General features: G+C 40.1%; 1 protein-coding gene and 1 long non-coding RNA gene across 2 annotated transcripts in view; one reads left to right on the top strand and one right to left on the bottom strand.

Moving 5' to 3' along the window:
- Nucleotides 1–10,127, bottom strand: part of LOC121635269 (zinc finger protein 91-like) — a 107,457-nt gene extending 97,330 nt beyond the window's left edge. The window contains exon 1 of the mRNA XM_041978403.1: nucleotides 9,980–10,127. Coding sequence (XP_041834337.1) covers nucleotides 9,980–10,063 — 84 coding nt within the window. The 5' untranslated portion in view covers nucleotides 10,064–10,127. The remainder of the gene's footprint in view (nucleotides 1–9,979) is intronic.
- An 8,889-nt stretch (nucleotides 10,128–19,016) lies between these two features.
- On the top strand, nucleotides 19,017–24,923 carry LOC121635350. Its single transcript, XR_006009422.1, has 3 exons — nucleotides 19,017–19,256; nucleotides 21,576–21,672; nucleotides 24,792–24,923. It is a non-coding gene; the product is annotated as an uncharacterized LOC121635350 (long non-coding RNA).
- Nucleotides 24,924–25,869: the final 946 nt, after the last annotated feature.

Here is a 25,869-nt window from a genome sequence, read left to right as displayed (position 1 = left end):
TTAGGGAGTAAGATGTAGCTGAGAGGATAAAAAATAGGCATCTCCACACTGGGCCTAAGGGCCCATTATTGAGATACAAAAAAACACTCCTCAGTACATACAGAACATAACTCAGACAATCACAACATGAGAAACGCGTGGCGGGGGGGGGGGGTCTCCCATCGCAGCAAGTGCAGACGCAGCTGCATTCTCAGAGCGCGTCCAATCAACCCACTGCCCGGGAGTGGAAGGAGGTGGAAGGACAGCAAGGCAGTGAATCACGGGGAGGTGTATCTGTAGTCGTGTACTTGAGTGTGGTGCGTGTGTGTGCGTAGAAGTGAGCATATGAACTTTGCCCCAGTTCTCCCTCACAGTCTCTGCCACCTGATGATAGTGGGGCATCCTTGAGGGCTGATCCAGGTTGAAGTCCATCGCCCGTGAATAGGGTGAGGGGAGGGTGGGGGACTGAGCGTCCATCAACAAAACATTCCAGGGAGCTTTCAGCCAGCCATCAAGGCCAGCACAGGGAGCCAAATTTGATAACAGCATTTGTTTTGGTTCAGGCCAGAGCTGTTTCGTCTGCCTTAAGTCTCTCAGTGGTCCCACTGGCGACTCCCAATGATCCGAATTTTGGGTCAATTTCCATCCAGCCGAGCTGACAACTTCTCCAAGTTGGTGACCACCTCACGTACAAGCCCAGAAAGCGCAACCAGTTTGCCATCCAGAACTGGAATAGCCTCCAGTTTACGATTCAGCTCCTGTACCGCCACAGCCTGATTGTTCGTAGCTCGGCACACACCAGCACAGAAATCCGGCAGCTTGCCAGTGACTGCCGACAGTGTCCGAATTTTGCGATATGCCAGGAAACCGCCCGCTCCAAACAGCAGAAACCCAGTTATCATGAAACCGAATGTATAGATGTCCTCAGCGTCCTCGACAGAAAGAATCGACAGACACATGACTTTCCACGCTCCCCAGGAATCCATCACATATCCAGCCGAAAACGTTCCGCCAGGGCAAGCAGGCTCCCCCACGCCTGTTTTCCGGTTCGAATAAATTTGGTCGATTGCATTTAGGGACCAGCTGATCAAATCCATATCCAAGATTTAGTTTTTGGAAGGAGATGCAGAGAGAGGCTCAGAGATGACAGGACAGTAGCAGGGCAGAGTTAGAGAGGGAGGAGAAGAAAAAAGCGTCTGCCTCGGTTGAGAGCCGGAAGAATTGCGCAAGTACTAAGAGACGCTGTGTCGGAATGGAAGCTAGAACGACCAAAACATGGCATCGCTGTTGTCACGGATAATGCGCGGAATATGGACGTTGCAGTAAGAGATGCTGGACTGAAGCCCCATATTAAGTGTTTCGCCCATACGTTAAACTTAGCAACACAAGCAGGGTTGGCTGTGCCCCGTGTGTCTCGCCTTTTAGGTCGAATCAGGCGCATTGTCAGCTTCTTTCACCGCAGCCCTTCTGCAACCGCTGTGTTAGCATCCAAACAAAAGGCACTTAACCAGGACAACCGACACAAGCTTATTATGGATGTTACAACACGCTGGAACAGCAGTCTGGATATGGTAGAACGTTTTTTGGAGCAACAAGCAGCGGTGGCAGCAGACATAAGACGAAATGCTCGTGAGATTGACACACTGGATAGCTCTGACATCCGTGATGTTGAGGATGTTGTTAAACTTCTTAAACCTTTAAAAACAGCCACTACTGTGCTCAGTGATGAACATAACCCCACAGTATCCCTCATATTGCCCCTGAAGCACATGATTGAGCAGACCATGAGACAATATGAAGACGACTCGGTCACAGTGACTTCTATGAAGGCGGCTATCCTGAGCAACCTATCGGACAGATATGCAAGGGAATACCATCATCTGTTAGAGTGCACTGCAGTTGACCCCAGATTTCGCACCCTTCCTCATCTAGAGGAAAACCAGCGTCAGGATGTTCCAGAGGCTGAAGGATAAAGCTGTGCAGCTACATAACCAGGTATTAACCACATTCCATTTTATTATTATAAATATTAATATTTATATGCTGTAAAAATGCTCAAATAACATTTATAGTTATGCATTTTCTATTAAATCAAATACAAAATTATGCACAATATTTTTGCCTTTTTCCTTTAGTTTATTTTCCTGATTTGTAGATCTTTTTGTGTTTTTACTTTGTTTATAGACCAGCTTATATGTGGAGAACACAAGTGATGCAGGAACAGAACCCAGTGCTTCAACACCTGCAGCACAGCAGGTTACTGAGCTGACAGACACAGCACAGCCAAGTCCTCCCCCTCCCAAGAAAACAGCCTTGGAAGATCTTCTAGAAGGGACTTTTGTGACAACTGCACAGGCAGCTCCAGGCAACCACATGAATGGGGTTGAAACAGAAATTTCAAGGTACAGAAGTGAAGCACCGATACCTCTCACAAGTTGTCCACTCAAGTGGTGGAAGGAGAATAGTGAGATTTACCCACTACTTTCTCCCCTGGCTAAAGCCTATCTCACCACACCAGCCACCTCTGTACCAAGTGAACGCGTCTTCTCAACTGCAGGAGACATGAGGCGCATTCCGACAGAGAAGTTCTAAGAACGCAGTTCTAATAACTGTCCTAGTTCTAGGAACTACCTTCTCCAGGGGAACTGTTTCATGTTGCATTCATACATGAGTTGGGGGCGGTAGCGGGGCCGATGTGACACATACGTCTGCGACAGTGATGTGGGACTTTAGCGCCACATAACAACAAAACCCACTAAAAACAAAACAACACAGCAAGCTAATATGGAGAAGGAAGAGATCGTAGTGTTCATGCTCTGCTTGATGGAGATGTTACTGATGGACTATAAAATCGGGCGTCTCACGTCGAGGCTGGAAGGCTCCTGAAAGTCAGAAGATGAAGAATCCAGTGGCAGGAGATACACCGCAGACAAAGGAGACGACGTGTAAGTTTAATTTATTAAACATGCGCCGATTGTATACGTGTCTTATGAGTAAATATTTCAGACGGTTTTCTACTGTCTGTGTTGAGCAGATTACAATAAGTAAATACTTCAGACGGCGGGTTTATTGTAACTCGTGTTCTGCGTTTCAGACGTTGCTGCAGCTCATTGAACTCCTCACCGTCCAGCTGGTCCAGAACAAAGCTAATAATTAGTGGGAAAAGGTTGTTATGAATTTTACCGATGAGCAGTGGATAGAGAATTTCCGTATGTCCAGGGAGACATTTCAATACATCTGTGGCCGCCTGAAGCTGCACTGGAGAGGATGGACACAACCACCTGCTGCAGATACTGAAGGAGATGGAGAACAACCTGGATGCTTTACCTCGTGCCATCCAGCTAATCACTACACACCTCTTCATAATAAGCATCATGTTCTGGAAGGTCGACAGACAGAACATCCATAGAAAATGCATCATTTGTTCATTTTTTTTTTTTTTTTTTGTGTGTTATGTGCAAAATAAAGATCTCATCATCTGCTATTAAGCTTTGTGTGTTTTATGGAATCATCAGTAGAAAGATGAAGGAGTAATCTGTCAGTGAAGGGTTGGTTGTGACTAGTGTGCCTCTAGAGAGAGAGTGGCGCCACCGGAAGCTCAAAACGCTTCCCGATCACGTGGTCCATGTAGCCTCCAAAAGTTCCAGGAAGTGCTTGGCGGCCAATACAAAATAATAAGAAAACTACGACAATCGGTAAATAATGATCAATGAAGGCTTTGCTTTGCAATATTTTTATAGTTGTGTTCATTGATATGAATCATCAAAGTTTTACTAAACCTGTATGACATCAACAGCAATGTAAATCTAATATTTTCTGTTTTTTTAACTTTATCTTTCAGACTGAGGCATACCAACAGGTGAAGACAATGATGTATCAAGTGACTACACAATAAATCTAGGCTCAGAGCATAATGATAACTGATGATAACTCTTTTCAAAGACCATATCATTGGGAAGTTTATTTTTAAATTAAACACATCACAGGGAGATTTATATGGTTGAGGTTGCAGAATATAGAAAAAAGAGGAAACAACACTTAAAAGTGGCCAAACCAGGAAGGTGAAGAAGAACAGTATCCCAGTTAACGTCAGGCAACCCCAGAACTGATAATACAACATAATTAATATATAATAGTATAATATATAGTGAATATATATGACTGAACTTTTCACCCTGCAATATCAAATGACAGCCCTAATATTGTATAATTGTATGGGCTGTACTATTCCACAAAACAGCTCACTTTCTAGTTATTATGTAAAATGAACGGTGTAATTATTGGCCTGGTCTTTAGTGTTAAATGTGTGAAATGCGGTGGTCACACATTATGACCCACATACAGAATCATCTTCATATCTTTGTCCATAATTCCACAGCCTTATAAATATATTAAAATTAAATAAAAATGTAACTACAATCGCTCTCCCTACACATTAACCTCGCTATCAACGGCGTTGGATCAATTTATATTGACGAACAGAATTTACATTCATCAGCCTGTGGCATCTGCTGCTATCAGTGTGCTAGCATAAACTTTTATCGGTTTGTAATCTCTAAATATATTAATCTAGACGGTGATAATCCACCAACATATTTAATTACTCCTGTCAAGTTGATTTTGATGCACAACTGATATGGAAATATGACTATTAAAACATCTTACCTTGAAGAAGTGTAGCTCCGACAATCTGCTCCATTGAAATACGTTGACCGTCGCTTAGCTTTTGTTAACTTCCGGGAACTTTTGAGGGGCTCCATACGCCGCCATTGCTGTGAAAAAACTGAACCATTGCAGTGAACGGAGATGACGCCACTCTCTCTCTAGAGGCCCTCTAGTTGTGACTGAGTTATGGTTTAGAATTATGAGAACATAGTCACACAGATTTAGCGTATATGAAGGTAAAAATATTAAAAGGGTGGTGAAATGTTTACAGGTGTGTAATTTGTGTCCACAAGTATTTGATGCCAGATCTTGGTTAAACATGATAAACTTCGTTCTGTGATATGGAGCATATTATAAAGTTGATAAACTAGCGTAATTTACACCCAGGGATAAGACTTAAAATGTAGCGGCCAAAGATGGATTATTTAATATTTCATAGCTGTGATAAGTTAATAACTACTCAATATTTTTATTAGCTAATATTTTATAGATGTGGCCAAAGCACATCTAACAGACACAAACTGAATACTTCAGACTCTTTACAAAGTCATTTATTTATTTTATAATGAATACAGCAGAGCAAAAATAACTGTAAAATAAAATAACGTGTGTATACTCTGCATATCACACTGGCTTTTCCTGCCGCACGCAGGAGTCATTTGCTGCGGAGTTGACCGACTAAACATGTCGGTGGTACAAGCTGTCCAATTTACTGTTTTTTCGGTTCGTCCCACTCCGGTTGTCATGATCCTTAATTTATTTGTAGTGTTGTGTTTTGTGTTTTTTGTGTGAGTTTTCTACGTGCGCTGCTTCGCGTTATCCCGCGTTCTCTGACTGAGAGCTGATCGTTAGGAATATTTTTATATTTAGCTGCAAACCTTCAAAACCTCTCTGAAAATCCTCTGTGGCGTAGACGGTCAGAAGAGCTTCGACCTCCTCGTCGGTCCATTTATCGCTTGCTCTGTTGTTGTTTTTGTCCGTATGTGCAACCGTGTTTTTTTAAATGTGCCGGGGACACAAAATGCGGAAATCTGGCAAGGGGCGTAGCTACCAGTCACCAAACACCTACGTCATGAGGGTTCCTATAGAACCCCGTTCAGACCCTGCCTCGGAGCAGGAGCTAAAATGGTTATAGGAACTGAGGGCTTTGGTCCCTAGTTCCTATTAGGGGTGGGCGATATTGCTAAAAAATTCTATCACGATAATTTTTCAAAAATACCTTGATAACGATATGTAACGATTTTTCCCATTTTTATTGTTTTCAACGGCTTTTAACCACATAAATATGTAGCTCCAAAACATAATAAATACAAAGAAATATTGTGCAACCAAAATAAAAACAATATGCTCCTACATTAGGTTTGGAAATTTAGTTAACAAAAGAAAATATAAATTAAATTATTCAAAAATCTATTTGAATTCACATTTAGTCAGAAATCAGCTACCATGTGTTTAGCTAAAATGACTATCAAAAACCAAAAACAATCAAGTGCAAATTTCACAAATGTAAACCATTTTAAACAGTTTAGTGAACAAATATCTTTAGGCATAGGCAACATTTTCAACCATACCTTGTAAACATCAAGAAGAGGGAGTGTACTTAAATGAGGTTGTCAAACAAAAAAAGCCCCTTAGGCTTACTGTATATTATATTCATTTCTGGAAACAATATGATTAACTCTATTTGTGTAAAAAGCTTCTGAAAAACAAAATCAGTGGTGGATTCAAAAACTCATGTAAGGTTCTGACGTTCTGCTTGACCATAAGTCCGTCGTGGAGGAAAAGTAGTCAACAGAGCGCAGTTTGGTGGCAATTTCCTCGCGTAAGGCCTCATGCATGGTTGGAAGGGAAGTCTTTGTAAAATGTTTTCTTGAAGGCAACCGGTACCGGGGGTCCAACTTGTGTACGAGGTGGCGGAAGCCTTCTTTCTCCACCGTTTGTATCGGCATCATGTCTTTAGCCACACAGTAAGTAACCGCGTCAGTTATGTCTTTCCACCGCTGGCTTTGACTGGCGTAAGGCGTACAGCTAAATAAGGCATTGACAATTCCATGCTGAACTACTTTTGGTGGATTTTTACTTGCCGTCCCCGCAACTCCTGAAGTTTCTCGCATCTGCATGCACTCTTCATAGCGCACAGGATGTTTGTGCTTTAGATGACTGAACAAATTCGTCGTGTTTCCACCCTTTCCTGACACAACATGCTTGCATGTCTTGCAAAGGATAGTGGTCTGATCCATGTCGTCTTTTCTGAAGCCAAAATAATTCCAGATGACAGAGGTGGCTCCCTTTTTTGGAATTAAGTCAGGTGGTAATGCCACATCCTTGCTTTGCTCAGCCATGTTTACTTTGACTCTTACTTTGACCTAGTGCGCCGCCTTCCTGCGGCAGGAGTTGAAGGGCGCGCAAATGACGTCACCATATGATATCGCAATATTAAATTTTATACCGGTGTCAAAAAAACCACCGGTGTTACCGTGGACGAGACGATATTGCACACCCCTAGTTCCTATATGTCGGAATGCGCGAAAAAACGGCCTGGTTCCTGAAAAGGTTATAGGAACTGCAAAAGGTTCCTACAGTCGGAAAGAGCCTATTGTGACTTTGCAGAGATCACAGCTTTTGCCTGAGAATGTGGACATTTTGGTATTTCTGAAGAAAAACATGCCAAAGCAGCATTAGTTTACCAGCCACTTCTGAACCAAGTGAAGTGCAGGAGGCCATTGTGACTTTGCAAATATTACAACACAGACATGCTGGTATTGCTCAAGAAATCCTGTTGAAGAAGTGGTAGTCTACTTTTTGGTATTCAAATGTGAGATGTTTTATTCACCTTCTGAAGTTCTGTCTCTAAGACAAGTTCAATTTGATACAAAGACATAAATGCAAATGTTCAAACAAATTAAAAGAACATCTTTTGGTCATAAAAGGATTTGTGATCATTTCCATATCATGTATAATTATTATTTTGTTCGGTGTTAAGTTCTGTTAGTAAAACAACAAAGTTATAGTTTGATAAAAGGACAAAAGGCCAGATGTTCAAATAAAAAACAAAAGTAACTTGCGCTACAATTAATTTTGTTGAGAAAAATCGTAAAAAATCTGAATCGTGACTTTAGAATCGTGAATTGAATCGAATCGTGGCTTGAGTGCATCGTTACTTCCCTAATTACAGGTCATCTTGACAGTCGTGTGGTTGTGAACTTCTTCCAGCAGGTTACTGGACTGTTACAGTAAGATTGTCTCAGTGTTTCAGGAGGATACGAGGAACTAAAAACCTCACTGAGGGAACAACATTCAAACAAGGACTGAAGTCACCTACATGTTATTTTTCTGCTGTGGATCCAACTGAATGATTCATGTTCCTTCGTCCAGGAGAAACATTTCCTATCAGGAGTAACTACCATGACTCAGCAATACTGTTGATGGAGACATTGTCCAGCAGCATTTAAAGCGGGAACTGCTCCATAATGACGTCAACAACTCTCGGACGCTCGGAATTACGAGACGTTTTGTGTAAAAGTAACGTGATATATTATCTCCCCCACACTTCCCGCATCTCTGACCTCTGTCCCCGCACTTTTTACAGCCATTACAGCCTCTTAATTAAATCTAACATGTAGAAACACATGTTTCCGAGCCACACCATGAGCAAGCGAAGCTAAGACGGCAAACAAATACCGTGTGTGGACAGAGACAGGCTGTCTTTGATGTGATTGACATCTTCACACAAGTTCAGCAAACCAGTCAAGAGACATAAAACTTTAGAAAGTTTCTTCCAAACAAACGGTGAAAGATGAGTAACGCTGCTGGATGTAGATACTGTTTAGCTAAAACAGAGACGTTCTATATTGTATGTTATATATTATATTGCCTATGAGGACTTTAAAGGATGACGGATAGATGTCAGTTTAGTTAGCTAAGCTAGCTAGTTAAGGTAGAGGTGGTAGTATCTACTCCCTGACATTTACTTTAACAACTTTTTGGATAAATTGTACTCTTGAGAGTTGCTTTGTTGTAAAATAATCTTTACTTTTACTTGAGTAATATTATTCTAAAGTAACAACAGGCTGCTCTTACTCAAGTAACGTTAGGCTACGGTTTGGCTACTCTAAGATGACTCACTTCTAGGTAGAAAATAAGAATATAAATGTATTTGTGTTCCTTTTACTGTTATATTTACAAAGATTACATTTATTTAGTGGTAGTTAAAGTTTAAAGTACATGAATTTGCTGATTATTATTTTAAAAGAAAGATTACATTAGTGTTATTTGATGAATAAATCAGACGTTAGGCTACACAATACTTCAGTTTTTTCACTACATTTACTACATTTTTACTCTTACTGAAGTAATTAATTGGATGAATTCTCTTTACTTCTATGTAAATAATATTGCTGTAAAGAAACAATAGTCTTACATGAATTTTTGGCTAATCTACCACGTAGGAATAAACCCACTCCTCAATCTGAACAGAACTTGTGCTCACTGTTGTTTTACACATATTTTTAAATAATAAATAAATAATGGTTGTTCATTTATTTGCAGACATTATTCGACAACTGTTTTAGTCAGCAGGCTCTGGTCAAACCATTTTTTTAACTGATTAATTTTGCACATGTGTGCTGTCATCGTTGATGATAAATAAATGATAAATAGCATCATCTTAATGCTGAGATATTTATTGTTGTGTCACTTCCACTTGTTGCTTCTTGCCATTAAATTATGTGGCTTATTACCGTGTTACCTTGTCACTTCCATTTCATTTTGGAGCTGATTTTTTAAACAGGAAAAGTGTTTTACAGAAACTTTTTGTTTTCAGCGTTGTCATTTGGCACTTAATTACCTGGCTACTCACCCTGTAGATGCTCCAGGGTCATTCTGTGTTAGCTCAACCAGAGTTTGGCAGCTTTAGATTTTGACTTTAAAGTGACGTACTATATATCACTATATACTATCAAAATCTAAAGAACTAAAGTTGGTTCCCTGGTGCTGTGTTGTTTGTGGTTATGTGGTTCTTTAGCTGCTAAGGATAGACGCAATTGAATGTGAGAGGATGATAAATCCCTCAATAGACCTTTAAGCACTTTGTCCCCCTCACTTCTAAAATGATGGCTACGCCCCTGATCTCCGTTCCTCTGTACTGCAGACGTAGCTCCTACGTTGGGTTCTGTCTGCGAGGAAACGAGGATACTTTGCGGTTTTTAACGAGGAAAACATGAAAACACAAACTTTTACTACTTTTCTTTTCACCTCTGATAGAAAACCAGAACAAACGGATGAGACACGGAGCCTCGAGACTCGTCCTCGTGTCTTTAGTGTCCTCAACACTGACCTGCCGACCGGTGGTATCAGAGGATGATCCCGCTTTGTTCCTCCTCGTGGGGTTCTGGTCCTGGTTCTGGTTCTGCTCCTCCATTCTGCTTCTAGTCTGAAGGTCCAGCAGCTCTCCGCTCCGTCTGTAGCCGCCAAAATAAAACAAAGCTTGGACTCCGTGGCGCATGCGCGACTTGTTACGCCACTATGCTGTATTCACGTACATACGAAACATGAGAACTCAACTCAAAATCCCATCAAGTTCGAGGGAAAACCGAAGATATAAAAATCTAAAATATGGCGGCATCACTGAAGAAAAACGAGAGACACAGAACATACGTGACATATTTATTTAAAATATAAACAATGACTAAACAGAGGATGCGTTTTTCATGTGTGATTCCTAGCAGTAGCCCTGAAATCCCGTGTTGCAGTTGCTCCGTGAATGCAGCAGCATGGACGGCGCTGATCCCGTTTAGGTCGAATCCCAAATGGAACACTTGTGGTGTGTCCCAATTCAGGGTCTGCACACTTCGAAGTGCGAATTCGTCGGCCACATACGTCATCGCGGTGCGCGAAGTACTGTCCCAATTCACAGAATTTGAAGGACCCTCCGAATCCACCCTTCGAATCCGCACTTCGTTTGGCCTCAAACGAAGGCTGCTGGTGATGCATCCTTCGCGGCCTCTTTTCTCCCATAATTCGTTGCGCACAGGACGGTGGCGAATCAGCAACCTCAAAAGAGTCGTATTAAGTTTAAATAAAGTTTTATTTTAAAAAAAAGTTCGTTTTTTTAACTACACTTTAGTATAAACGTTACAAAACCAAGTATATTTAAAGCATGTTTGTTAAATGGTGACATTAAAATTCGGTAATATTTGATATTCAGTTACTTTTAAGGGGTTAATGAACTGTGTACCGGATGGAAAACAACAAAGCATCAAACCGTTTTTTTTTTTTTTTGTTTGTTTTTTTTTAAACTGTCGGTGTTGCCTCTCTGTTCAGCGTCTGCTGACGTTTCCTACAAGTAATTTCTGAGGTTTAAGTGATTAAACGTCCTGTGTTGTTGCTATGGGAAATTCTTGTAGACTAGGTAGGCTGTCCCATTTCACGAACGTTAAGCAGACTTCGAAGTGTGTAGACTACGGAGGACACTCTGCAGCCTACGTAGTCTGCGCACTTCGAAGTGTGCAGACCCTGAATTGGGACACAGCTTTGAGCACTCCTGCACTCACGGGCGCGCTCCCGCGAGGGGCTCGAGGGTTCAGTGGTATTCCAATTGGAATTGTGTGAGTGATCAAGGGATGATGGCGGACATTTTTGAGCCCTTTCTGCCCCCTTTCCATAAGTCAGCATCGATGCCAACTTTCGCTAAGGAATTACCCATAAATCACTGCGATGTCACGTGAAACACGGAGTTTACCGAGAGAAGCCGACGTGTGAAACATGTTCTTCAGTATTGTGGCGCTGGGTCGTTATATTTTTCGCCGTTTAATTTCCCCACGGCGGCGTTTACAGGAGCTTCCTGACCTCTACTATATATACTATATATATATATTGTGTGTATATATATATATATATATATATATATGTGTGTGTATATATATATATATATATATATATATATATATATATATATATATGTGTGTGTGTATATATATATATATATATATGTGTGTATATATATATATATATATATATATATATGTGTGTATATATATATATATATGTGTGTATGGCGTCTCTCTCCTTGCAGTGCAGGTCTCAAAGTGCTGTCCCAATCCTATTTAAAGCATTTCGAGCCCTTGTGGCCTGTCACCCTCGACTCCTCACGCAGGTGATGTCATTTAGTCATCAGGGGCTCAGGGCGAGTGCTCAAGTTTTCGGTTTGGGATTGGGGGTTAGTGTGCCTCTAGAGAGAGTGGCGCCACCGGAAGCTCAAAACGCTTGCCGATCACGTGGTCCATGTAGCCTCCAAAAGTTCCAGGAAGTGCTTGGCGGCCAATACAAAATAATAAGAAAACTACGACAATCGGTAAATAATGATCAATGAAGGCTTTGCTTTCAATGTTTTTATAGTTGTGTTCATTGATATGAATCATGTTAAGTTTACTAAACCTGTATGACATCAACAGCAATGTAAATCTAATATTTTCTGTTTTTTTAACTTTATCTTTCAGACTGAGGCATACCAACAGGTGACGACAATGATTTACCAATTGACTACACAATAAATCTAGGCTCACAGCATAATGATAACTGTTCTTACAAGAAATCTATATCCAATAAATAAAATTTAGATCCCAATTCATTTCAAATAAATGGGTTATCTATTCTTACTTATTAGTATCTACTTGTGTGAATTGCTTTTAAGTCTTAAGACTTATTTTGACTGAGGCAGACTGACTCACAATATAATGTGTTCTTACAGAAAATCCATGGCAAATAAATAAAATTTTGATTTCAATTCATGGAAAATACATAGCTTTCTATCACTATTTGTTAACTATCCCAAGACTTACTCCCTACATATACATAATAAATCAGACAAACACCCTTTGTTTTCCAAATGCATTTAATACCTAAAAGAATTCCTTTACAATAAAACTCGACTAGATCAGCATGTCTAGCCATTTCTTTTCTCTGCTATCCTTGAATACAGTCTTCACCATGGTATGCTGTGCTGCATGGGGATGCTCCAATCGCTCAGAGAAATGTATGTATGGCTTCCCCAAAGACAGGGACAGAAGGAAAATATGGATGGCCAAAGTCAGCAGGATACATTTGACCACCATCAGGGACTGAAAACAAAAAATATGTGAGGTAATCATATTAAAACAATGCATTTACACATTTTCAAAGACCATATCATTGGGAAGTTTATTTTTAAATTAAACACATCACAGGGAGATTTATATGGTTGAGGTTGCAGAATATAGAAAAAAAGAGGAAACAACACTTAAAAGTGGCCAAACCAGGAAGGTGAAGAAGAACAGTATCCCAGTTAACGTCAGGCAACCCCAGAACTGATAATACAACATAATTAATATATAATAGTATAATATATAGTGAATATATATGACTGAACTTTTCACTCTGCAATATCAAATGACAGCCCTAATATTGTATAATTGTATTGGCTGTACTATTCCACAAAACAGCTGACTTTCTAGTTATTATGTAAAATGAACGGTGTAATTATTGGCCTGGCCTATAGTGTTAAATGTGTGAAATGCGGTGGTCACACATTATATCCCACATACAGAATCATCTTCATATCTTTGTCCATAATTCCACAGCCTTATAAATATATTAAAATTAAATAAAAATGTAAGTACAATCGCTCTCCCTACACATTAACCTCGCTATCAACGGCGTTGGATCAATTTATATTGACGAACAGAATTTACATTCATCAGCCTGTGGCATCTGCTGCTATCAGTGTGCTAGCATAAACTTTTATCGGTTTGTAATCTCTAAATATATTAATCTAGACGGTGACAATCCGTCAACATATTTATTTACTCATGTCAAGTTGATTTTGATGCACAACTGATATGGAAATATGACTATTAAAACATCTTACCTTGAAGAAGTGTAGCTCCGACAATCTGCTCCATTGAAATACGTTGACCGTCGCTTAGCTTTTGCTAACTTCCGGGAACTTTTGAGGGGCTCCATACGCCGCCATTGCTGTGAAAAAACTGAACCATTGCAGTGAACGGAGATGACACCACTCTCTCTCTAGAGACACTCCAGTTCACAGCTCAGGCTCAGCAGTACGTTCGCTCTTGGCTCGGTCTCTTGTTCATTTGTCGAGTGATAGCTACCGAGTCACTGTTGTGCTGTTAAACAATGGCAGGGAGGATGTAGGACACAAATACCTTTATTGTGGTGTGTATTTGCTTCCCTACGTTTTCACATGGTTTGAATTGCTTGTGACATTACCAGTAGTTTTGTTGCCTTCAGTATTTACTGCTTGAGAATCGCGGACTTTTTTACAGCCACCTGCTGTAAAAATGAACGACATGATTCCTTCAAGATTCGTTCACTTTACTGTTCGAGAGTAAAAGACCTGGGTTAGTGAAAAGAGTCGAACTTCGCATCACTAGTCTGAGAGGTGGCCGGAAGAGCTTACAACAAAACCCGGAACACAGCTGCCTTTCTATCAAAAGTACCGCTTTGGTGCTACTTGCTCTTACATCTGTTCATAATACATTATGAAAAATCAAATAACCACTTTAGTTATTAGGCAAAGAAAATTATCATTTGGTAAAGAAAATAAATCTTTAACTTCACAATTTTGTGATGAACCACATTCCTAAAAACAAGATTTCATTTAGTTTAATGTCACAATGTGGTTCTTTCTTACCAGTAATTTACATCCTTTCATCATAATCACCACAATAATCATTTCACACTCACTGTTTAATGTTCACTGTCATTAAGAACAACGACAAACATGTTTTTCAATAAACACTGTTAAACAATAATTAAACTATACCAAACTAGACCAATATTTACAATAAACACTCAAACAATCAGAACTATTTACAATTATTGACGAGCAAGTTCCCTAAATTCTATTTAGGATCTTTCTCCTCCACATGCTGGTATCCAGCCACATTCTGCTCATCAACAGCCTGCCAATGTTATGAAGCAGAAAACAGAAAATTACTGTTTAAAACCTTTAGTTTCAATAACATGCGTGAACATACAGTATGTAGAAAACAGCAGCAAATAACTGTTACTGACACAGTTTCATGTGAGGAATCTCCAGCCTCAGATATGCCAGAGGCCAGCGTGGAGGAGGTGCTGGGAGCAGGTTGAACCTCCATATCCAGCACTGTGGCTCGTCTGTGAGGTCAGAAAAGCCCTCATCTTCCTCATCAAGCACCACATCGTGCTCCTCAACCAACCGGGCGGTCTCCTCTGAGTCAGGGTTCATGTCCTGCAGCTCCTGACCAGTCTGCTGGAACAGATACTGAACTCCTACGAGTTCGCCTGAGACAAGACCGAATAAATAAACACCATGCAGACTGGAATGAGTAAAAACCAGTCTGCTGGAAGGATCATGAAATACATACACAGTAACAAAAGGCTAAATATTGTTTTCACTAAGCAACACAGTTTCACAGGTAAACAGTAAAACACAAGAGTTTTCAGAGAGATGCAGCCTCATGCTTTTCCTTTGTCCTGGTAACACTGATGTAATTCTGACCTGTGTAACATGAGGACGGACAGAACTCTGGCGCCACCTTTCTGCCAAACAGCTTCTTGTAGGTTTGGTTGACAGAATGCAGCAAATCACCAGAGACTTCTCAGTTGCCATGGCAGCAACACCTGGTGGATCTTGGATGCTCTTCACATGCTTCTTCTGGACCCGCCAGATGTGCTCCATCCTCTCCCGATCAAACAGAGGAACACCAAGGGAGTTTGGGGGTCTAGAGCCTGAACAAAGTTTTATCATCGGATGTTTAAATCTGTAGGAAAAGACTTTAATGCTGGACAGAGAATGAAGTGTAGAACTACAGATGCTCTGGCTGAAAAGGTCATCACTCACTGAGATGCAGTGCTGACCGGAGAACCAGTAATCTCCACCTTCCATGACTTGTTTCTGTAAAACAGAGTCTAAGTAACTTGTATTAACAACCCACTTTTAAACAGCTGACGTGTGATTGCAGTTTACCTGAGACACTTTCCTGGCCATGGCGACATTCGGCTCTGCAGCTGCAACATGTGAACCACCAAGTCTTGGTTTGGTAAACTGAAAGGTAAGAACTGTGTAATGAGAGGCCGTTTACTGAACTAAATATATTTATCTGTAGCCAAGAGAACTAATATTAAACATGTGTCATTGTGAAACGGAGCTTATTATGTTTTAAACTGTTTACCTGTTCACATTCGTTCTGCTTGTAAAGCTGGTATTGTGATAACTGTGTGGGGTATTTTAGTGACGCTGGCCCTTTAAGAGCAGCTCCAGACTAGAGCACGCAGGCTCGTAGGTTTCCGTCACACCGCGTGCTGCCAGCAGGAGTACTGGAGTAGTGATGTACGATGCCACTCGCTTTCTTTCTGATCCGATACCAAGTAAAATACAAGCCAGTATCAGCGATACCGGTCTGATACCGGTCTGATACCGGTCTGATACCGGTCTGATACCGGTCTGATACCGGTCTGATACCGGTCTGATACCGGTCTGATACCGGTCTGATACCGGTCTGATACCGATCTGATACCGGTCTGATACCGGTCTGATACCGGTCTGATACCGGTCTGATACCGGTCTGATACCGATCTGATACCGGTCTGATACCGGTCTGATACTGATCTGATACCGATCTGATACTTTGTCCAGAAACTTCATGTGTTTGGAAAATCACTTTGAAAGCAGCTCCGCTGAGGAGAAAGGAAGTGGTGGTAACATTTTCATAGAATACTTAGTGAATCAAACTTAAATTACCAGTAAAATTGATAAATAAATACATAAATACCACAATAACTGCATGTTTGTCAACACCTACATATTAAAATATTTAGTTTAGTCAGGCTGGGAGGCGGCGCAGACAGGAAACAGCTCTCTGGAGGGCAGCCAGGAGGCCGCGACCACAGGAGCTGGATAGTCCAGCAGGATCCACCCAAAGACAGGCCCTGGAGTTAAAGGTGGAGGAGAGTGTCCCCCTCTTGTTGCAGGAACCAGAGGCGAAGAAGGAGCCTTCCTTCTGCTGCTACACCTGTACAGAAACACAACAAAGAATTTCTTACAGCTTTTACAAGTAAACTAAGCTGACAATCATCAGGAGTTCCTAAAAAAATAACCCAGACAGCAACAAGATGTATCACATCAACAACCAAAGTACCAAAGACACACACATAAATAATAATAAAATAATCCTAAACAAAAGTATTTCTTAGTGTATAAACACACTGGACAACTCAGTGACTGTCAGCATGAAGAGGATGAGGAATGAGGAGCGATCAGAGATGAGTGTGATCCTGCAAACGCGATCACGTCTCCATGGAGACTAGAGACAAACTAGAGATCGGGGTGATCGTTGGTAATCCTGGAGCAGGAACCCAAGCCACCCCACCACAAAGACTACCCTGGACCCACCCCAAGGGCGGCAGAGCAAAGCCCCAGCCAGAGCCCCCCGGGGTCACAGGGTCCAGGACCCGGTGGGCCAAGATCTGCAGCTGCCGACCCCGCCAGACACCAGCCATCCAGGGTGGCCAGAATGAAGGGCCCAGGGCTTCAAAACCCCAGAGGCAGCCCCTCCTCCACCCACTCCCACCCTCCCTCCTCCACCCAACCTGTTACCCACATCTATCCACCCTGTAACCCCTTCGGGGTCACCCCTCACTCAGCTGTCCTGTTTGTGGGCAGAGGGCTTCCACCTGAAGACCATGGGTGGATATCAGAAGCCTTGTTTAAGATCGGGGGTAAAGGGAAAACTGGAGCTCCAGGACAACCTGAAGCTGTGGTACTACCCACCTCAGCCGAGTCTCTACCACCAGGAGCCTTCACCAGACCGTGTTTTCACCCATCCACTACTCGTCTGGATGCTCTATAAGTTGTGGAAGGTTAAGGTGGTCTGCCCCAGTCCTTCTTGTGGTGGCATCAGCTGGTAAAACTCAGTTAAGGAACTCCTTAAATCATCTGAACTTATCTGAAGTTATCTGAGATGACGACTAAGAAAAGAGAGACTGCAATGAAATCTGCACGTTAATCTGAGGTACGAGTAGGAGACCTGCAGTAAAACTCACTGGTAAGACCCCCCAAAGAGAACAAATCCCTCCTATATGATGCATGTAAGGGGGGAGCCCCCCCATTTTGAAAAATGAATTTCAGGCCCTGAAATTAACGGACTCTGGCAGAGGCTGAATGAAGAGGACCAGCAGCGGGTTGTTTATGCAGCTGCATCAAGAGACTTTTAAGTGGACGAGTCCGAGTTTCATTTCATTTCAGGATTCATTTAAATTTGTGAGACTTTTTCTTCAGATAAAATCTTTCATGATGACAGGCTTTAATATTTAAGACAATTTAATAATATTTAACATAAAGCTGGTCAAAACCTCATAAATAACATCACATCATAATGATATTTATAAACAAAAATAACATTTTTTACATTTGTTATGCGATTAAAATGTGATTAATTGAGATGAATTAATTACATACATGTGTATATAATATACAAAGTTTCCATCACTCTGACTTTAGGTTGTGTTATTGTGGTTGTTTTGAATAAAACAAAGTACTACATCAAAAACTGATCTCAGCTGCAGGAATTGAGGCCGTGTTGTTCAAATAAGAAAACTTTATCGTTACAATTAATTTTCTAATAAATGTTACAAAGAGACTGAAACTAACTCAGCAGTTAGTGATAATCTACCCTGATCCATCATCCACTCAGGTCAATAATCCACTGCCACGGTGGTCCAAAATAATCAATAACAGGCCCAATATTTATTAGTTATTTAATAAATAACTGCTGTTTAGAAAGCATCACACACTTCTACTCACAGGCCTATAAAAGCCACAGTAAACTTAATAAATGAATCATCAGTAATCCTAAAGTAATCTAAGTGTCAGTCAGTCCATTCACGTATGAAATGTTCATTTTAATTTAACCAACTTTAATAAATGAAACACTAAAACTCATTCATGAGTTAAACTCCTAGCTAGCTAACTAGCATTTAGCCGAGGCTAGCTGAGCTAGCTAGCAGTACTAATTACAATCTCTCTCTCTCTCTCTCTCTCTCTCTCTCTCTCTCTCTCTCTCTCTCTCTCTCCACATCACGCGCCAGTGTCCCACCTCTGACTGTCTCTCTTCCTCCGTTTTTCTGAACCGCTACGGTAACTTCTTCCTGAGGCCATGACGCCGTTTTCCTTTTATCTCCTCACTAACAGTAAAGATGGCGACCTGTCAATCATCCCGATCCTGACGTGAACTCGTCCTCTGGAAGCTACGTAGAACTGTGTCACCATACTGTACTACAAACAGCTGCTACGTTACTGCGCATGCGCGGCACGTATCCAGGACACCACGCTGCCTTTCTGACGTAGCGTTCGGTGAGACATAATAAAGACAAGTTTAGAACGTCTCCTTCTACAAGCAGCTCTGAAAACCTGTTAGAGAGACTCTGGACCTGCTGGATGAAGGAAGCTTTCCTGATTTATGGAGGATTTTTATTTTTCTCAGATTGTAGAAGGAAACGTTTCTGGTAAGTGGAATATTAAGGAAACTAAAGAGAGGAAGGAGAGCAGCAGAAGACCTGCCTGCAGCTGTTACAAGGTAGGAGGGATTCAACCTCTGAACACATAAAGTTAAAGAAATATATTTCTAATTGTTCATTTAGCAAATGACTTCAAAGTAAACTGAAGTCATTTCACATTTTATGGTTTAATATGACTGAAATGTTTAGAAAAATAGTGCACATGTAGTTACACACATGACAAAAGTGTAACTACATTACAAAACTTTGTCATATTTTTCCAGTTTTCCAAACATTTCAGTCACATTATGTCACAAACGTGAAATGAGTTCAGTTTTCTCAGATGTCATTTGCTAAATGTAAACTTTCTGCCAGCTTCAAACAGTTTAGATTAGACAGTAAATATCTGATTATGTGACTTCTAGAAAACTGACCTCATGTCCATCTTTCAAACTTGTGCAGCTGCATTTAATGGTAACCAGTTTGTATGTGTTTGGTCGTTTCTATCACAGTTTCAGCCGTCAATAACATGGTCTGTGGGTTTAGTTGAGTTCTGGTTTGGACTCTTTTGGTTTCTTGATCAGACGTTTTGTTTTGTTGTTTAGTTTGATGAAGGTTTTTTCTTGTTTCAGTGTTTCGGTGCCAGGAAATTGTTATCTGATGTAAATATAGAAAGTTCATACCTGCTGCTTGTTTCATGGCAGCTGTACATGAATGTGTTAAAGTTGACACATAAAAAGCAGGAAATGGTGGAAGTGACTTTACTGACTGAATATTCTCTGATATTCTGACAGAATTCTGGTCAAAAGGTTTTTAGTTTAGATTAAGATGCATAATCGGCCAAATATTTAATAGATTATAAATCATAATGATTGTGATTGAATGTTGTCATATTTAGGATCAGGTCAGAAGTCAGAAAATATGTTTGTGATGTTATAGCTGATCTAAAATAACTAGATGTCATTTATATCATAATGTTTGATTATTATTGTAAGAGGACAGAATAAAGCTCAAACATGTCAGAGTAACGTTTCTGTAACTAATATTTATCATTTATGTGTCCTAAACTTTCCTTTTCTTCTGCTTTCTGTCATGTACAGTTTATATTTCTAAAGTCGTTTTCAAACATGTTTTCCTCCCGATTCTAAATAAAAACTTGTGACATTGTGTGAAATGTAAATAGAAACAGGATGCAGTGATTTGTAGATCATCTTGCTGTGCAGTTTATCTAAAGCAGGTTTATTTTCAGAGCTTGTGATGAATCAAATGTCATCACCTTGGATGGAAACAGAAGTTATGCAGCAGAGATGGTCCACAGCAGTTTAAGGCTCATCAAGAGATGAAAAGGGACTTTATGACAACGCTTTTTCTCTCAAAGTTTCTACATTCCAGAGATATTTATATAAAACCTTCACAAAATGAACTTTTTTCTCTTTCCTGTGTCACCATAAGCATTGCAGATGTCATGGAAAGCCTGAATGAAAGAGAGGATAAAACCAACATCTTCAACATTTGTGTTACGAGGGATCAAATACTAGAAAGGAGCATGAAACAATGGCAGCGTCAGAAAAAACCTTCTCCCCTTCATCCCCTCAGAGTTTCTTTTACTGGAGATAATCTGAGGAAGGAACTTTTAACTGGGATGTTTTTCTTCTTAATAGCAGAACTTATGTTTTGTTATGTCATTAGTAGCTTGTTAACCTTTATCTTGTATGTAAGCATCTTATTATTTCCTGTTTATTCATTCTAATCTATAATTTCCCACATTTTATACATTCCTGCTTAATGTTGGCTAAGAATTTCCTAAATGGTTGCGTTCATATTTACTAAGATCATTTGATCAAAAGTAGGATAATTTGTTCTGAATTATCTTAAATAAAACATTTTCCATTTATTTTACTTTCAGTAGAAATCAAATGTCAGATTTTTGTGTAATTAATTATTTTTATGAGCTTGCAGGACAGTTGGAGAGGTATTTGCTGTGGTGTTATTTAATTTGGTACAAAAGTTGTGTTCAGTGTCTGAGTACAGTCCCCAATATATTTTGAAAGTGTATCATACAGGATCTTTACTAACAATGTGTTTTTCCAGAATGTAGATAGGACCAGACCTTTGAAGAAAAGAGGCAGAATAATCCTCTAAGGTCTGCTGAGACAAAGACAGTCTACCCTTTGTTCTCTAGACAGGAAATAGATGGTGTTTTTATGTTGATCCAACAACTGGATTTATTGTCTGAGTTCAGTCCTCAGACAGTGAATCACATGTGGCGTGTTGTGAGGTTGTGGATCTCTCAAATGACATGGATGAGCAGACAAGGAAGACTTTATCCTTAGTTAGGAGGATCATTTCTAACCTGGTTTGTTGTCCTGTGAGTGATGTGCTTGTTTGCTCTGTTTCAGACTGAAGATCTACAGGAATTACCAGATAACGGACCTGCCTTGGACATTTTCCTGGAAAAACCCTCAGATGACTCCTAGAAGTGACTTGTCCATGACAGTAAGTCTTTTTCAGAAGTGCAGTTCTAGTTAAACACACAAGCTCCCAAACAGAAAATAATAACTAATATTTATATTGTTAATAATAATGTTTGACAGTAACACCTTTAATTATAATAAAGAAGCAAATAACAAAATTAAATCTAAAATTTAAAGAGAGATAAAATTAGTTTGTAGTAAAATATTGGACCTGTAAAAAGTAGAGACACATTTTTATGGAAACAAAATCAGAGTTTTCTTATAAATTCTTCACTATGCAAAGATTAGTGACAGAGCCATAGGGTGAACCAAAATGAACCATGTTGAGCTTCAGGGGCCATAAAGACTGTAGGAAATTTGTTTCAGTGATCAACTGTCAGTCTTATAAGTATTTTTCTAAAGCATGAATATTTTTACTGGAAACATAGTTTTTCCCAACAATACAGTAAAATTCAAGTTCAGATCTATCACGCCTACGGAAAAGGGGTTGTCCAATGGCAATCCCTTAACATGGGCCCTAGGAGGGGTTTGAATAAATTTTACAATTTTGCTCTGACTTTAATTATTCCAAAGTCCGCCTTCGCGCCCCTGGTACTCCAAAAAGAACTTTGAAAAATGACTGAACCATCATGTCATCCTGCAAAGTGAATTTTTTAAACTGATGTTTCAAGCTCCAGTAAATGACAGGAAGATGTTTGAATGATGGATGAGACTTCTTTGGAATGGGCTGGGCTTTTGGGTGACAAAACTCACACTTTATATGGGAAAGTTTTACCCTCACCACAGCGCAGTAGAGTGAGATTTCGGTATTTGCAGCACTAATACTACACAATACCCGGACTTCACCCTCAGCACAGTGCAGCCAGGTGAGATTTGGGTATCTGGAGCAAGAATGCTGCCTCATAACCAGACTTTGTCCTCTAGCCGTCCCTGGCTTCCAGTGTTAAGGGATTGTCACTGGACAACCTTGCGGTGGACAAATGGACAGAGCTGATACTGATGGCAATCAACTGGTTGGCGACCACTGTCTTAAGCTGGATTTATACTCGTCTGGTGTCTACGTAAGATTACATCTGCGTAACCATCTGTGTAGCAGGGTGTACGTTAGGTGTACAAGAGGTGCTCGTCAAGCCTCCACAGACACACTCGGTGTTTGTGGCGATGACGCCGTAACCGCCCTCACGCAGAAGCCTCACAAGTGTAAAGGGTGTAATCTTTTACAATGAAACTCTGGCAGCTTCCAACTCAGCAGTTACTATGAGCTTGTTCCAAATTGTATAGTTTACCTTTGGTAGTGGATGTGAAGCTTTTGGGCCTACAGAGCATTCCTTGTTAGTATAGTGACCAGTATCTCCGCCTCTCATGCAGAAGACCAGTTTGATTCCCTGACGGGGAGCTTTTGTTGTTTATTTGAGCCATAGTCTCTTACCACTGAACCCTTTTTCAGACACACAAACACACACAGCACTGGGCAATGTCTTCACAGTGTGTTGAGAACAACTGTAGTTTGCCAAACAACTGTTATGGTTCAGATGCCTTTTCAGAATCAAAATGCTCTATACTGGAAACTGGATACACCTCATACAAATCAGGTCATGGTGAAGACTCATTTTTTTTTGTCCTGTTTATGGTTGTTGATGGGATGTAACTGGATAATGGATGGTAGTGATAAAATGCTGCAAAACTATTAATGTTTAGCAAGGTTTTTGGAACATCTTCAGTGTGTGGGAGTAGCAATGTAAGATGCCCTCAGCTCACCTAGTTTTTGCTGGTTATTTAGTGTGGTTGTGTCTGTATCAAATCATAATCTGGTGCACCTGTAAATACGCTGTAAAGACAGTCTCACTGCTGTAGATATCCTCCAATGAAGTAATTAGTTTAAGGTACCTGACCAAGTATTACATGGCGAGTTGGAATAGCCTATTTTAAAACCATGTGCTTTCCTGCACTGTGCCATGACATTTTCATGTTGTGCTGATAAACATGTGAAACTGGTAGATGATTAACCTAGTAGAAGTAGTCTGTCAGGGTGTGATTTGAACCCACAGACCCTTTAAAAGACCAGAATTCCCTGTTTTATGAAAGGAAACAACCCTTGAGTTTGGCGTCTTAGACCGTTCAGCCTGAGTAGAATCTGACATGCAACTTGGACATTCCTGGTGTTGAAAAACTTGTAAATCCTGACAAGGAGTAAAGCGTAAAACATGACTGCAATAAAAATACAGTTGTCACAGAAGGTCATGAAGATGCATTAAATGGCTGTTGGAAAAGCTTTTGTCACTTGATTCTTTCCATGAGATTTTGTTGCCCCTGGATCTGAAACGTTCACACTTCATTAGCGCCTGATTTTCTGCTCTGCTGTTTCACAAAATGCGCAAAAAGTCTTTTATAAATAAAGTTTTCCTGTCCTTTGACTCACATGAAAAAGGTTTCTAGGACCTCCTTCTTCCACCTACTTTATATTCCCAAGATGAGGAGCATCCTGTCTAAGAGTCATGCAGGAAAACTAGTCCATGGATTACAGATTCCCCATTATTGTTCTGTCCCAGAAATGCTCTGAAAGTCTCCATCTGATATAAAAGTTTGGCTTCAGGAAGCACAGCTTTCAGTTATCGGACCCTCTCTGTGGAACCGGCTCCCAGTTTAACTTCAGGTATCAGACCCCCTCTCCACCTTCAGATTATCTTCTAACTTTCCTTCCTTCCTGATAAACCTTATAGCAGGTCTGGTTTGGTGACCCTGATCCATCCCTCTAGTCCTGCTGCTCTATGCCGAGGCTGCTGGGGGACGTCCCATGATGCACTGGGCTCCTCTCTGCTCCCTTTACTCTCCACGTAGAAACATCGGACATTGACAAGGATTATACCACTTTTAAAGGTCTGACATGGGCTTTGCTTTAAACTGGTTTTGGTCCTGCTTGTGGGTCTGTTTCCAGTTGTTCTGAGCTTGGTTTTGGGTCAGTTCGGAGGAGAATTGAACTAGTTTTCGACTTGGTCTGAAGCTGGTTTTCAGCTTTGGGTGGTGTAGTTATAGAGAGGTCTTAATTATGTTTTGGAAAAGTTTTGTAAGGATTTAACTGGTTTAAAGCTAATCTGGGTTTGAAATGGATTTTCGGTGGTTTTGTGATATTTTCTTAAACAGGTTTCAGACTGACGACCCTGAATTGGATTAAGACATATAGAAAATGATGAAATGAGACTTCAGACTGGTTTAACGGTGGTTTGTGACTAGATGCTGAACCAGTCTTGCGTGTGGGCTTTACAGCCTTTCAGTTAATGATTTAAAACAATGATTTGGAACAAACTCTAACATCTGAGAATTAAAAATTATCAGTGGCTGCTCATTAGACAGAAACTTCAACTACTTTTTATAGTGTTGTCAGATTATTTTTTATTTTTAATCAAAGAGCAACCGTGAGTTACAGCTGAGATGACCCTCCTAAGGAAAAAGCAACCTGGGTGAGTGATACAGAAAATAATGTAGCAAAGTACAGATGATTTTTACTGGTTTAACACAAGTAACAACCAGGAAAACATTTACACTGAAGAAGCTCTACAGTAAGGATTCATTGTTGTATTACCTCTGACACTTTTGTTTTCTATCTAACTGATTCTTGGCCAAGTTACCAAAAATGTAAACCAATATTAATCTTAAGTTCCTTTAGAAAACTCTGACTTAAAAGATGCATTTTCCTTTTACTGTTTTAAAGACAACATATTGTAAATGTTTGATATTTGACCTGAAGACATTAATGTAACACATTAGTGTCCAGTTTTCACTCTGCTTTTAATTTTGTAATTATTAATGAAAATAACCAAACAAGCTCACAATGTGTTGCTATATGTTGAACTTATAGATCTGCTATTTTCTTGTGTGACATTTTTGTATGATGTAGTAGGAAATCAGTTCATGAAAAAAGTTGAAATATAGAAATAAAAGGTTTCTGCCCAACAGCAGTTAAGTAAAGCACGGCAGCATTTCATCCCTGTTGATGGAAAAGTCTCAGCTAAAGCTGGTAAAGGATCTGGTTATTATGTAAAAGCATTAAGGTTAACTTGTTTTATGAATTGCAGTACTTGTTATAACCTGTCAAGCTTGATTCCACTTTTTAATATGTATTATTGATGTGAATTATATTGTTAAAAAGAACCAATACTTTATTTTATATAAATAAAACTAGACTAAAATCTTTTAAAGTTTTCGTCAACTAAAACTATCA

The sequence above is a fragment of the Melanotaenia boesemani genome, chromosome 24 (genome assembly GCF_017639745.1).
Source record: "Melanotaenia boesemani isolate fMelBoe1 chromosome 24, fMelBoe1.pri, whole genome shotgun sequence".
NCBI classification, from domain to species: domain Eukaryota; kingdom Metazoa; phylum Chordata; class Actinopteri; order Atheriniformes; family Melanotaeniidae; genus Melanotaenia; species Melanotaenia boesemani.
This window is presented reverse-complemented; position numbering and strand designations above follow the sequence as displayed.